The sequence below is a fragment of the Nomascus leucogenys genome, chromosome 17 (genome assembly GCF_006542625.1).
Source record: "Nomascus leucogenys isolate Asia chromosome 17, Asia_NLE_v1, whole genome shotgun sequence".
Lineage (NCBI taxonomy): Eukaryota > Metazoa > Chordata > Mammalia > Primates > Hylobatidae > Nomascus > Nomascus leucogenys.
Genome location: NC_044397.1, coordinates 18,475,656 through 18,490,584, shown reverse-complemented (window position 1 = coordinate 18,490,584; position 14,929 = coordinate 18,475,656). Strand labels below are relative to the sequence as shown.

General features: G+C 40.6%; 1 protein-coding gene across 1 annotated transcript in view; it reads right to left on the bottom strand.

Moving 5' to 3' along the window:
* The window catches only part of BAZ2B (bromodomain adjacent to zinc finger domain 2B), a 321,145-nt gene that overhangs the window by 49,395 nt on the left and 256,821 nt on the right, over positions 1–14,929 (bottom strand). The window contains exons 27-28 of the mRNA XM_030796599.1: positions 13,443–13,505; positions 11,892–12,036 (exon numbers count right to left, since the gene is read on the bottom strand). Of these exons, the coding sequence (XP_030652459.1) occupies positions 11,892–12,036; positions 13,443–13,505 (208 nt within the window). The remainder of the gene's footprint in view (positions 1–11,891; positions 12,037–13,442; positions 13,506–14,929) is intronic.

The window sequence follows — 14,929 nt, the reverse complement described above, 5'->3', positions numbered from 1 at the left end:
TAGGTGATGGGTTGATGGGTGCAGCAAACCACCATGGCAAGTGAATAACTACGTAACAAACCTGTATGTTCTGCACTTGTATCTCAGAACTTATAGTATAATGAAACAAAACAAAAAACAAACAAATAAAAAAAAAACAGTGAACTGGACTAGAAAAAAAATCCTTGGTTTTGGCTGGAAGGCCATAGGGGCTTTCTTCTTTCCCACTTCCCTGAGAGGCAGCAGAAGGTCAGAAGGCCTTCAGCTGACATCAACACTGTTCTCAGCATCCTCCCTATGTAGACTTTGACCCTTGATATGCATGTGTCCTAGCACTGTTTCTAAACCCAAAGGTCCCTTGATAATGTTTATCATTACTCAGAAATTAGGTGCTTTCTACTCTTTCTCACACTAATGCATACAGGGCAAGGTGTGGGGTACAGTGTTTCGTCTCTTGGAGTGCTCTTGTTGCATGTCCAAGTCCTGTGGAATCATTATGGAGGCTGGGAATCCTGTGTACGGTTAATTCTCTGCTTGTAGGTTACTCTCACTAACAAACTTTGCTGCTATTAGCACCGTGTGTTAGTGGTTTGTGTAACCATGCATCTTGTACTACAGTTGGTGCCCAACAAAGTCCCGATGTCATGGCTTTCTGAAAGAGGAGAACCCATGAGTCAAAGAATTCCTCCTGGGGACAGTGGTAATTCACTTGGCAGTTAGGATGGTCTCAGTAGCTACGCCTGAGAACGGCAGAAGCCCTCAAGTGGTAAAGAAGGTTTCCAGTGTAATAAGGTGGCTTGAAATTAAGTTCTATGTGTTCTCCTTATCAGCTTAGAGATTTTCAGGAGTACAAATTGAAAGGGTGTGGTAGTCTCTCTAGAAGGGAAGGTGGGGCAAATTCCCACTGTTTATCTGTAATATGAGGCAACTGGTCCTGTTGTACGTGAAGCCAGTTACTGTGACACACGGTGTACAGGAGCCTGAGTGAGAACACCAGCAGGAGGAGATCCAGCATTATACAGAGCAAGAGCAAGACTCTTACTAGGTCCACTATCGTAGGGATAGTAGAGGCTTGGCCTGCTCATTCGCATGGTTAGGAGACAACAGTGTTGTTAAGTGAAGCTGAGTAAAAGGAAACACATGACCTGGCTAAACAATGAGCAGTCTGGGTTGACTAATAATACCAGGGCTGATGTTGTAACCCTGCTTCTAAACTGGATGCTTGGTAGCATGGGTAAAACATATTACCATTGGGGTGATTTTCCTGAGACTTGAATGTGAAGTGGATCCACAGATAGTGTAGTTACTCTGACACACTCTGAGACAACTGGCTGCATTAGCGTAATTATAAGAAAATCCAGGGTTTGAGTAGAGAATCCCTGACAACATGCTCTTGGTGCAGAGAATGTTGGATGACCGAACCAGAGCAGGTCCTCCTAAGTGGCCAACGGCTTTGACTTATTTCTTCATCTGGGAGGCAATGCTGGACATGAAATAGTTCTTTTTAGGTCATACAAGCCCCACAGCAGAGGCGGAAATGGAAAGAGACAGGGTCTCATGAGATGCACAGGTTTCTGCCCAAAATATAAAGAAAGAAGGAACAAAAGAAGGGGTAGACAGATAGGCTGAACTTCAGGCAGTCTCCCTCACACCAGTAAATGTGGTATTGCTCATAAACAGAAGGAATGATAAGACAGAAATTGAGAGATGGCCTAATTCTTGAGTGTGGGAATGTAGTCCTATTCAAAAAGTTAAAAGACCCACTGAGACTGTGGAAAAGGGACATGTGAGATGAAACATAATACTGAATAGTTTACAGACTTGAGTAGTTATTGGGAGAGGTGGAGTCACTAGGAGATTACGTGACGAAGGTCCCTGGGGAGGATGAGGGCTATTAAGCTTCATCCACACAAACTGGTAAGATCTCGGAGCCTTGAGACTCTCCAGAAAAGGACATAGAGACAGGGAGATACTCTGCATTATCTTTTTTTTTTTTTTTTGAGATGGAGTCTCGCTCTGTCGCCCAGGCTGGAGTGCAGTGGTGCAATCTCGGCTCACTGCAAGCTCCGCCTCCCGGGTTCATGCCATTCTCCTGCCTCAGCCTCTCCGAGTAGCTGGGACTACAGGTGCCCGCCACCACGCCTGGCTAATTTTTTGTATTTTTTAGTAGAGACGGGGTTTCACCGTGGTCTCGATCTCCTGACCTCGTGATCCGCCCGCCTCAGCCTCCCAAAGTGCTGGGATTACAAGCGTGAGCCACTGCGCCCGGCCTGCATTATCTTGACTCTGGAAGTGGCATTGCTGGTGGGAATGCTCCTAGTCATCAGCTCCACTTTGTGAGTTTGAGTCAACTCTAGAGGCCAAGCTTCTTTGTTCCTAATCTGAGCCCTTTCAAACTCAAGGAGAAATACAGGTGGGCTCAGTCCCCTTTACTCTCTTCCAAGGGATCACTAACCATGTACCCCAGATGATTATGCTGGAAAAGAGAAGAGCCTCCAATATTTATGGGTTTGCTAGAAATGGAGGACCAAGTATCTATTGCTCCAGACTGCAAAAGAGCTCTGCTAAACAAGTTCCTCAACAGGAGTTTGGAGTCCATGTTACGTATGGCTGAAAGATTAGAATTACAATCACTGCAAAGGCTTTTGGACCTTTTGCGTGAACTCTAGTTGTTCCTTTATCAGGGTGGGGTATTTAAGTCCACATGTCAGTTGGACTTTTTTTTCTTTTTGAGACAGGGTCTTGCTCTGTCCCTGAGGCTGAAGTGCTGTGATGCAGTTGTGGCTCACTGCAGCCTCGAACTCCTGTGCTTAACTGATCGTCCCACCTTAAACTCCTAAGTAGCTGGAACTATACCTGGCTAATTTTTCTGTAGAGATGGGGTTCCACCATGTTACCCAGGCTGGTCTTGAAATCCTGGGCTCAACTAATCCTCCCACCTCAGCTTCCCAAAGTGCTGGGATTACAGGTATAAGCCACCATGCCTGGCCCTTAGTTAGACATTTTTTTGTGACTTCTGTTAGTAGCTTCTGTAACTGTTGGCCAGGTATGTTGCCAAAACCCACTTACAAGGTCGGCAGACATTGTGCGACAGTGTTGCACACCTAGAGGTGAAACAGGTTACATTTCTTACACAAGAACAGACTCAGGCAGGGGTACTGCGCAACACCATTTCACAATTTAACAACCCCGTTTGCCTAACTCTGTTTGACACTAGAACTACAAGTGATCTATGTCTGGTCTCCGGCAGAGACTCTGATGGCATGTGTTAGTTTTTGGGTGTTTGATCTCCTCTAGCTAATGAATGGTATACACCTTTGGAGTTACTGTGTCTCCTGCATTTGCAGATAATATACATACTATCAAGACTTAGGCATATTATTATATATTGGGGTTTCTAGATATGATACAACTAAGCAATAAAGTGCTTTCACAGCTGCTGGCATTCTACAATGGGACCATGTAGAATGGTATTGCCAACATGGTACTAAGTGGCTGTTCTAGGCTCCCTCTTAACCACAGGCAGTAGAGAATGCTGGAATAGCATTCTGAAAGACAGCTGTACCCATCCCTTTAACAATGACTTCTATAAGATTGTCTGGTCTGGGTGACCTCTGCTGTTTATACTCATAAAGGTCCCTCCACTTTGGTGAAGTTCCTTGGCACCTGGGAGTCAAAAAGCAGAAACAGATGAAGAATCAACTTGGTATGCCGAGACCTGAGTTTTTATACCTCAGAGTTATTTCCTTTTGTTGTACCTGTCATAATTTCAACAGATGGCTGAGAGGTTTGTGTGTTCATATTAGAGACAAATGGATGGACACAAACTTGGATGCTCTTCTGACTTCCTGATGACACTGCTAGCTACACCTACAGAAGGGCAATTTTGATTCTCTCTTTATTCCAAACATTCTAAATTTCTGTTGTATGCTTATTCTGCAAGTGGGAGATTTTGCTGCGGTCTATATACCCATATAGTATATTCTATCCACAGAGTTTCTCTGGTGGGAAAGTGCAACTCCTGCTTTCATGTGGAACTTACTGTTGCAGAAAGAAAGAACAGGCCATATAGGTTGTCCTTGAAGATGATGATGGACTGTGCTTGGGCATAAACATGCCTGACCAAAAAAAGTGAAAGGGTGGTTGGAGCATGAATAACTCTCTTCACCTTTCTTGCAGATATTAACAAACTGTACCAAATAATCCTCTGCAGCGATCCCACACAATGACACTCAGTGCAAAGCTATCACAATGTGGGATTTGTTATGCTTAACATACTCAACTGTGGAGGACCTTCTGGAAATTCCACTCCCAGATAACCCCATGGGAATTACTCCTACCTGGTATTAACCAGAGTTCTCATTTGCCCTGGCCCTCCATTAACTCTTCCCTTACTAGTCATACTGTGTAAAACTCTACTCAACTTCTCAGGTGCAGAGAAACACCTACTCTGACATCTTGGCTCCCAGTGGATCCATATCCCACATTAGGAGAACCCCAAAGCAGCATAAAACTCGCAACCAAATACTTCCACTTCAGACCTGCAGTTGAGTCTAATAGCATGCCGACAGTGTGTTAACCCCAGAAAAACATAAATGCCAAGTGGATATAAAATGTAGCATTAAACCTCTGTAATCCAGTGGAACCTGTCGTCTTATGTGAAAGACATGCTTTCCCTGCCTCCCACATGCACATAACACTGCATATTTTGGAAGTACTATGAGACCTTTAATAGTGACTCAAAATCTAAGACACTGGTCACTTTCCCAGCTGTGGTCTCCAGGGCCAGCATTAGAGCCTATCTGCAGGTGTCAAGGATACAGGCTTTCATTACTTTGTACAAGGGCTCTTGCCTTGAATAGTCACCTATGAAACTGAGGGTATGACCCGCAATTGCTATCGTGGGAAACGCTGCCATTGAGAAAGCCTGGGATCATATCACTGAACAAATTAGTATTGCTTCCTTGACCTGAGTAATATTCGAGAATTGCATAGCTTTGGACTTTTTGTTGGATATGCAGCCAGGTTGCTCATGGGAGCTCTGTATCTCCTAATGCTGTGGTATATTGTTTGTTTTAGAATTTCTCTGGCTATATAATGACTCTTTCAGCACCGTCAACAAACACGGAAGGCACCACTTAAAATCTAATTGCTTTCTATTCCAGATGGGGACGCATATATCTAGTGAGCCACACCAAGGGTCAGGGGGTGGACTGAGAAGGAATAAACCCTCCGTCTTAGCTAAACGGCCATGGGGGCTCTCTTCCTTCTCTTGTTCCCAAGACCCATCAGCAAACCTGCTTAGCCACTGAGCTGATTTGCAGAGGAACAGTAGGGTCTTTAGCTGCTGTTCTCAAAGTCCTTGGTTTGTAGACCCTGGTCCTTTGTAATGCATACTCCCTAGTGTTGTTCCTAGGCCCAGAGGTCCTTTGAGATATATGTTGTTTCTGAGAATAATGAAGGACTTGGACTAACCTGAAAATATATAGTGGTATGAAGGCAGAGTCTTCTCTTTGAGTGATCTTGTTTCTTGTCCAGTCTCCAACTGGACAAGGCACACCCCTGTGGAACCACTGCAGGGGCTCAGAGATCCCCTGAGTGGTCTGTTACTTATCTGCTCTGAAGTTATCATCACTAATAAACATTATTGTTATTAGCACTGTGTGTATTGCTTGTGGTATATATTACCTTGCCTCTTGTACAACATGAATTTAATTAATATTTTTCTGTGAAGGTAATCCAATGTCTGATATCTTCTCCCCATAATATTAATTGATGTTAATGTTATTATAAGAACTTTTTAAAAACTTGTACATTTAATGTTAAATCTAACCTTTCTTTATTAAGAACACATTATACTTTTTTTTTTTTTTTTTTTTTTTTTTTTTTTTTTGAGACGGAGTCTTGCTCTGTCACCCAGGCTGGAGTGCAGTGGCGCGATCTCGGCTCACTGCAAGCTCCGCCTCCCGGGTTCACGCCATTCTCCCGCCTCAGCCTCTCCGAGTAGCTGGGACTACAGGCGCCCGCCACCACGCCCGGCTAATTTTTTTGTATTTTTAGTAGAGACGGGGTTTCACCGTGGTCTCGATCTCCTGACCTCGTGATCCGCCCGCCTCGGCCTCCCAAAGTGCTGGGATTACAAGCGTGAGCCACCGCGCCCGGCCTATACTTTTAAGGAACTTTTAAAAAGTAATAAATAAGCAGCTGGGCTCAGTGGCTCACACCTGTAATCCCAGCACTTTGGGAGGCAGAGGCGGGCAGATCATGAGGTCAGGAGATTGAGACCATCCTGGCTAACACAGTGAAACCCCGTCTCTACTAAAAAAAATACAAAAAAATTAGCCAGGCGTGGTGGTGGACGCCTGTAGTCCCAGCTACTTGGAAGGCTGAGGCAGGAGAACGGCGTGAACGTGGGAGGTGGAGCTTGCAGTGAGCCAAGATTGTGCCACTGCACTCCAGCCTGGGAGACAGGGTGAGAATCCGTCTCAAAAAAAAAAAAAAAAAGTAATAAATAAGATGATGACAATAATATATATTGTTAATGCTGAATTAACTTTCAGCACCCATTTATTTACAGTAGTTTCTACTAGTTTGACACTTACTGATCTTTATCAGCCTTGCCTGTCAGACACACTACTTGCTCATATTATACACTTGTATGTTCTCTTTGTCTTCATATGTGCTACATCCTTCCAATTAGATTGTGAGCTTTTTGTGGATAGGGACAGGTTAACTGATTCTTTTGTATCTTGTTTTGCTCACGTGATCCCCCTGTGTCAGCCTCCTGAGTAACTGAGATTACAGGTGCACACCACAGTCAGCCATATATATGTGATTTTAGTAGAGACAAGGTCTTGTTACGCTGCCCAGGCTCGTTGTGAACTCCTGGGCTCAAGCAATCCTCCTGCCTCAGCCTCCCAAAGTGCTAGGATTACAGGCATGAACCAGTGCGCCTGGTCTTCTTTTGCATCTCCACAGCACTTGGTACAACGCACAGTACAGGTGCAAATAAACACTTGATGAATAAATCATCTGAGTTTTTTCCTCATTTTAATTAGCTGTAAGATAAAGAGAAGGAATCTATACCTATTATTTATAAGTTCTTAGCACATAGAATATAGCAGACGTATATTCCCTTATTTCATTAATGTCTATTAATATGTCTATTAATGAAATAATAAAAAACTTTAGAAGAAAATAAAGTGAAAAATTATCCCTACTTCCCCCTGCTCTGCAATGACCACAAATAAGGGTATAAAGTACAACTGCTATTTATACATCACTTTGTAGTTCTTTTAGATCCATTATCTGACATGATCCTTGTAACAATCAAATAATTCATATACAGCTTATTAACACTTTTTTGCAGAAAGGGAAATCAGCGTCCAGAGAGGTTACGTAGAAGAGCCTGGATGGAAATGGAGGTCTAATATGTAAATTCAATCAATGATAATCTGAGAGGCCTAAAAAAAAAACAAACAAACTGTCTCCTATAAGCTATTTTTATAAAACCTTATAAAGACATTAGATTATTTATTTGCTTATTTAAATCTTAAAAGTATTTTAAGTGTGCCTGTGATATATAAAGTACTATCCTTCTAACACTATGGAAAATTAAAAGCACAGATGACGATTATAAGATTTAAATAAGGAAATAGTATATACATTAATGTGCTAAAATAATGGTCTAATTAATTACCTGCTTTTCTGGGAGTTCAATTTCACGTTTATTAAAAGGTCCACTTAAATAAGCTGGGAAGTTTGTGGAAAAGCTTAGGATTTGAGCTGGATCAAGAAGGATGGGTGAAATTTCGATGGTAGAAGAAAAGCAGATTATTATTATAATAAACAAGATTTGGCACAGATGCAAGGGGAGGAATACACGTGTTGAGTGAATAGACTGGACTAGGTGAATTCTCATTAACAGAACAGCGTAAAGATAGCTTGGGGTCAGAACTGTATACAGTCCAGGCTAAGTACATATTTACTACATCATGTTACAGGTTATAGAGGTCATTTAAGGTTTCAGAGTAGAGACATGATATGATGACAGAATGTGATGGAAGGAGGGAATTGTATATAGAGAAGTTGAGGACGGGTGTAATAATCCAGGTATACAATGATAAAGAACTGATTTCAAACAACATGGCACATGGATACATATGTAACAAACCTGCACATTGTGCACATGTACCCTAAAACCTAAAGTATAATAAAAAAAAAGAAATAAAAAAATCAAAAATTAAAAAAAAAAAGAACTGATTTCAGTAGTGTTGCAAAGAGACTGATTTCAGGTATTTTGAAGGAAAGTTGATGTCTTAGATACTTCAAGTTTACATGCCCAAGTGACTAAGAAGAATGTGGCTCTTAATCATATTGGATATTTAACTGGTCTGGGGTAGGGCTCAGATTGGTCGTTTTCTTAAGCTTTTCAGGCGATTCATAAGGTTAAAAAGCCACTCACCTGGGCATTTAAAAAAAATCTTTGTTGGACATTTGGGTTGGTTCCAAGTCTTTGCTATTGTGAGTAGTGCTGCAATAAACATACGTGTGCATGTGTCTTTATAGCAGCATGATTTATATTCCTTTGGGGAATAAATCCCAGTAATGGGATGGCTGGGTCAAATGGTATTTCAACCCAAATGTCAAACAATGATAGACTGGATTAAGAAAATGTGGCACATATACACCATGGAATATTATGCAGCCATAGAAAAGGATGAGTTCATGTCCTTTGTAGGGACACAGATGAAGCTGGAAACCATCATTTTCAGCAAACTATCGCAAAGACAAAAAACCAAACACCGCATGTTCTCACTCATTGGTGGGAATTGAACAATGAGAACACTTGGACAAAGGAAGGGGAACATCATACACCAGGGCCTGTCGTGGGGTGTGGGGAGAGGGGAGGGATAGCATTAGGAGATATACCTAATGTAAATGACAAGTTAATGGGTGCAGCACACCAACATGGCACATGTATACATATGTAACAAATCTGCACGTTGTACACACGTACCCTGGAACTTAAAGTATAATAAAAATATATATTTATAAAAAAAATCTGCTCTTAAGTCTCCCAGACACTGTACTAATTTTTTTTTTTTTTGAGACGGAGTCTCGCTCTCTCGCCCAGTGGCGCAATCTTGGCTCACTGCAAGCTCCGCCTCCCGGGTTCATGCCATTCTCCTGCCTCAGCCTCCCGAGTAGCTGGGACTACAGGTGCCCGCCACCAAGCCCGGCTAATATTTTTGTATTTTTAGTAGAGACGGGGTTTCACCATGTTAACCAGGATGTTCTTGATCTCCTGACCTCGTGATCCGCCCGTCTCGGCCTCCCAAAGTGCTGGGATTACAGGTGTGAGCCACCGCACCAGGTCCAGGCTCTGTACTTCTAAATGACCCATAATTTTGTCATTTTAAATTAGATCCTATACTAAAACTTTGACTTAATTTCATTTCAAACAACCCCTCCTATTGACTGCTCTAATTCATTTTAAAGTATCATTCATTTATTTATTTAGAGATGGATCTTCACTCCTGTTGCCCAGGCTGAAGTGCAATGGCACGATCTCGGCTTACTGCAACCTCTGCTTGCCTCCTGGGTTTAAGAAATTATTGAGTATGATGTAGGAAAGTGGAAATTAGAGATAAATTTAATGACTTAATTCCCAATAGAAAAATTATGGGCCAGACATGGTGGCTCACACCTTTAATCCCAGCACTTTAGGAGGCCAAGGCAGACAGATCACTTGAGGCCAGGAGCCTTGGGTTCAAGCGATTCTCCTGCCTCAGCCTCCTGAGTAGTTGGGATTACTGGCATGCGTCACCACACCTGGCTAATTTTTTTGTATTTTTAGTAGAGATGGGGTTTCTCTATGTTGGTCAGGCTGGTCACGAACTCCTGACCTCAGGTAGTCCACCCCCGTTGACCTCACAAAGTGCTGGGATTACAGGTGTGAGCCACCGCGCTCGGCCAAAGTATCATAATTTTTATTATGTATGTATCTATGTATTTATTTATTTATTTTTGAGACAGGGCCCACTCTGCCACCCAGGCTGGAGTGCAGTGGTGCACTCTTGGCTCATTGCAACCTCTGTCTCCTCGGTTCAAGCGATTCTTGTGCCTCAGCCTCCAGAGTAGCTGGACTATAGGTACGTGTCACTGCATCTGGCTAATTTTTGTATTTTTTGCTAGAGATGGGGCTTTGCCATGTTGCCCAGGCTGGTCTCAAGCTCCTGGCCTCAAGTGATCTGTCTGCCTTGGCCTCCTAAAGTGCTGGGATTAAAGGTGTGAGCCACCATGTCTGGCCCATAATTTTTCTATTGGGAATTAAGTCATTAAATTTATCTCTAATTTCCACTTTCCTACATCATACTCAATAATTTCTTACAGCAATTCAACCTTCAAGATCCTTCTTTCTGTCTTCCTTTTATCCCTGTTTGCTCCTGAGGTTATGGCCTCTCTACTTCTTAGCTGGGTTACTGTAACGGTTCCACAATCAGTTTCTTTACTACTTCTTCCAATCCAGTGCGTACTTTGCTCCCACATTATCTATTTTAGTGTAATTCCCCTGCCAAAATTAGTCCCTGTTCTCCAAGAGCTCACAGTCTAGTGGCAGAGATGGCCATCTGTACCAAACATTATGACAAAATGTTAAGTAAGGTACATAATGTTTCTCAGCTTTGATCCCTCTAGGCACTTCACTTTTATAGGTTCTGAGCTTACTCTTTAGTGCAGAATCTTAACATCATTAGAGATGCCTCTTGGGTCACTCCTGAATTGGAAAGCAAGTATATAGAACAGAAGTCTATTTGCATACGCTAGAAAATTCTCCCAAGTAGATCAATCAGAACAATTCATTTTTGTTAGATATTGGGATTCTGCATAACATTTTCTTTTTTAAAAAAGTGATCCCATCACTAAAAACAAAACCCTTAAAACCAACTGCTTTATTTATATTTTATATTAGGGTCGTCTATATGATTAGCCAGTCTTCTCTCCCCAGTGGACTATAAACATGACATGGATTCTATTTTATACAGCTTTGTGTCTCCTACAGTGCCTAGAAATGTCTAGCACATAGCAGGCATTCAAAAATGTGTTTTATCTTCCATGTCTGATGGGGACAAAAGTGTTAATGTTAGTTCTTACAGATTTTCAGAATGTAAAAACATTTTTGCTTCCAGGTACCAACATGAGTCAATAGCTATTCCAAAATCTCTAAGCACTAACATAACAATTTTGTCCCCATCAGAATTTGGCATTTGAAAATGTCCAGACATGGAGCTCTGAAAAGTTAAATTCTAGAAGGTTTACTGAGCACATAAATGCACAATGCACTCTGCTAGTTAATGTAACAGAAATGGAGCCAGCGAAAGAAATCTAAAGGTAGAATATCATAAATTTGTGGTATCACAAAATTCAAAAAAGGAAGAAGTTTGAAGGAGAAGGAAATGATCACAAATTTCAAACATTAACAAGATTTGAAAAGGAATGAGTATTATGATGAAGATCTTAGATTTAAGCAAGTTACCTGCAGAGGGTTACTGTCAGGATGTATGCTTATTGTAAAAGAATAAACCACTTATTGGGAAGTTTGACAATGGGAAGAAAGAGAAATGGAACAGCAGCTATAAAAGGTAATATAGATGGAAATACAAGTCTTTGTCCACCAAAGAAAGAAAGAACAGCTTATGTCTGATGTCAGAAAGAGTAGCAAAATAAATATCAAGGGCTAGGAGGAAGTGTGTATCAGTGAAGGGGCATTATGAGTGCAAAAGGAATGAGAATTAAGGTTTTACATGTTTACCAAACATTGATCATGGGAACACAAAATATATTGAAGAAGTAACAGTTTTAAAATATATAGTTTCTTATTTAACAATTTGTATCGGATTATTAGTTCTTACCTTCACCACTCTCCATGCCTTCTACAAAAATCCCCCCACATTGGGGAAGAATCCAGTACCGGCGTCTGTAACGATCCTGGCCAAACATCACTGAACGCAATGAGTGAGAGGCATCAAAGAGCTTCCTTCTGTACTGACTCTGTTGCTGTTAAAAAATGGTACATATAATTAGGTTTGGGATGTTAAATGCTTTAAAAATTAATATATATGTAACTTTATACTTATTATACCTTTAAGCACATAAATTTCACTACTGGGAAAAGAGCAAAAGGGCTAAATATTCATGCCTGACTTCAATTTCAGTAACATTTATAAAGATAGAAATCATTTTAAGGATAATTATTTTTGTTGCCATGGAGTAAAAGGATAAGTTACCTAACAAAACTTATCCTTTTACTTGATAATAAACAATGGGATCAAGTATTTTATGGAGCCAAAGCAAACTATGGCCAGCAAAATATGGCCAGGCACAGGGGCTCATGCCTGTAATCCCAGCACTCTGGGAGGCCGAGGCGGGTGGATCATTTGAACCCAGGAATTAGAGACCAGCCTTGGCAACATAGTGAGATCCCATCTCTACAAAAAATACGAAAAATCAGCTGGGCACGGTGGCACATGCCTGTAGTTCCACTACCACGGAGGCTGAGGTGGGAGGATCGCTTGAGCCTGGGAGGTCAAGGCTGCAGTGACCACGCCATTGCACTCCAGCCTAGGTGCCAGAGCAAGACTCTGTTTCAAAAAGCAAAGCAAAACAAAAAACAAATAGTACATACGTAATTGGCTAAACCTGTATTTGACTATTTTTACACTCATGTTGTAAACCTAGACAACAAATAATTAAGTTTTGGGATAGGTCTGTGAAGAATCTAATATTAATACCATACACAGGCATCTCGTAATACCTTTGAAAACTCATTTTGTTCTTATAAAAAACTCATCTTAAATTTCACTAATGCTATGAAATTGTTTTTCTTAGCCTGTTGCCCAGGCTTGTCTGAAACTCCTGGGCTCAAATGATCCTCTCACCTCAGCCTCCCAAAGTGCTGGGATTACAGGCGTAAACCACTTCTGAAATGGAATTTTTAATGAGAAGTATGCAAATACATACACAGTTTACAAATCCAATGCAAATAAAACCCACAAATATACAAATGTAAAATAAAACCTAAGATGCTGAAACTGTTACTATGAATTCAACTGAATTTTTTAGTAATTAATTCCAAGAAATAAAACTATGCCTTAATTGATATTTTGTATTTATATGAAAAGCTGAAGAGTATAGAATATTTGCTTTCTAGGCTCTGATTAAGTTCAATATCATGTTTTAAGAGGCATGCTTTTAACCTTGGCATTAAGCTTGTAAAGTTCAATTGTAAGAATGTTTCTAGTGTTCCTAATTTTTTTTCTGACAAAAATGCTATTCAGAATCTTCATTTTTAATTACTCGCCAAAAGCCTGTTTTTGCTTAGCAGTCAGAAAAACTAATCCCCATACAATGTATATTTCTAAAACACTGTGAAGAAGTTAAATGTTAACCAGAAAAGTGCTTACTTTACTCAGTTTTTCAATCTGTTTTTCCAGCTCTTCAACACTTGCTGCTTGGTCACCTTCATCCTATACATAAGAAAATACAGTGTCATTTATCTGTTTTAAGATTTATTTATTCAATCAGTAAATATTTAATGAAAGTCTCCTATATGCAAAGTACTAGAAGAGGCACTGTGGAAAGGTATTAAGACTCAGTTCTTTTCTATAAACTAATAATCTGGTAGAGAGATACATAAAACATTATGTTTAAAAAAAAACACAAAAACCTAGGTATGGTAGCTCATGTCTGTAATCCCAGCACTTTAGGATGCTGAGGTGGGAGGATCACTTGAGGCCAGGAATTTGAGACCAGCCTGGACATCATAGTCAGACCCAGTATCTACAAAATATAAAATTAGCTTAGTGGCTTGTTCCTGCAGTCTCAGCTACTTGGGAGGCTGACACAGGAGGATTGGTTAAGCCCAGAAGTTCAAGGCTGCAGTGAGCTATGATCATGCCACTGCACTCCAGCCTGCAGACTCTATCCCCAAAAGAAACAAAATATAACAAAGCACACACACAATAAACTCCCCCAAAGCAGGAAAGTATAAGGGTCTCAAAGAGAGGTAGTGATTAAAACCTGTGAAGTTCAAGGCAGAGTAAGACTACTTTTAGTGGAAATGTATACAAAGGGAGGCTTTATAGAAGAAGTCATGTTTTAATTAGCTACTAAAGAATGGTTAGAAATGCATCCAGCAGAGAAAAGAGTCTGACATGTCTTGACATGAGAGGTGCATAAAGAGGTAAGGTAGGAGATGAGGCAAGATGAGTTTAAGGCTAGATTTTGAAGAGCTGTAAATGCTTGGCAATTAACAAAATGATCCTCTGAGGGTAGGTTAAATATCAGAGCTATGCTTTCCAAAGGTTATTCTGGCAGTATTTGTAAGATGGCCTGGAGCAGAGAAGGGATTAAAATTGGTAAAACTAGCTAACAGATTAGAGAAGGAGGGATATGGTTCTTACTAGCATAAAAGAAATAAAGATGGAAAAAAGCAAATGGATGTAAGAGATATTACATAGTTATAGAGCTGTTAAGTCTTGCCAGCTCATGAATATGCGGCACAGAGGAGCAAGGGAGATGATGGAATAAATAAATTATGATGTTAAGGTTTTAAATCTAGGAGACTGGAAAAATACTGATACTATCAACTGAAGGAGTTATTTTTGAAGGAAAGAAGATTAGTTATACTATATACTTGATATACTTGAACATATTGAGTTTTTAGAATAAAAATAATTCCTAACATGCATAGTCCTAATTTCATAAAGAGAAGGTTTGTAAGTAATTATGTGAAATTTTTCATTCCAGAAAGTGACAACAGAAGAACCATCTCCAAATTGTAGGTTTTAGAGGGAAAGCATGAACAGAAGGTACACGGGTTTCTTTGGATCTTAGCTGCACTACTAGACATAGGCAAATTACTTAACCTTTGTAAGGCGATTCATCTGTA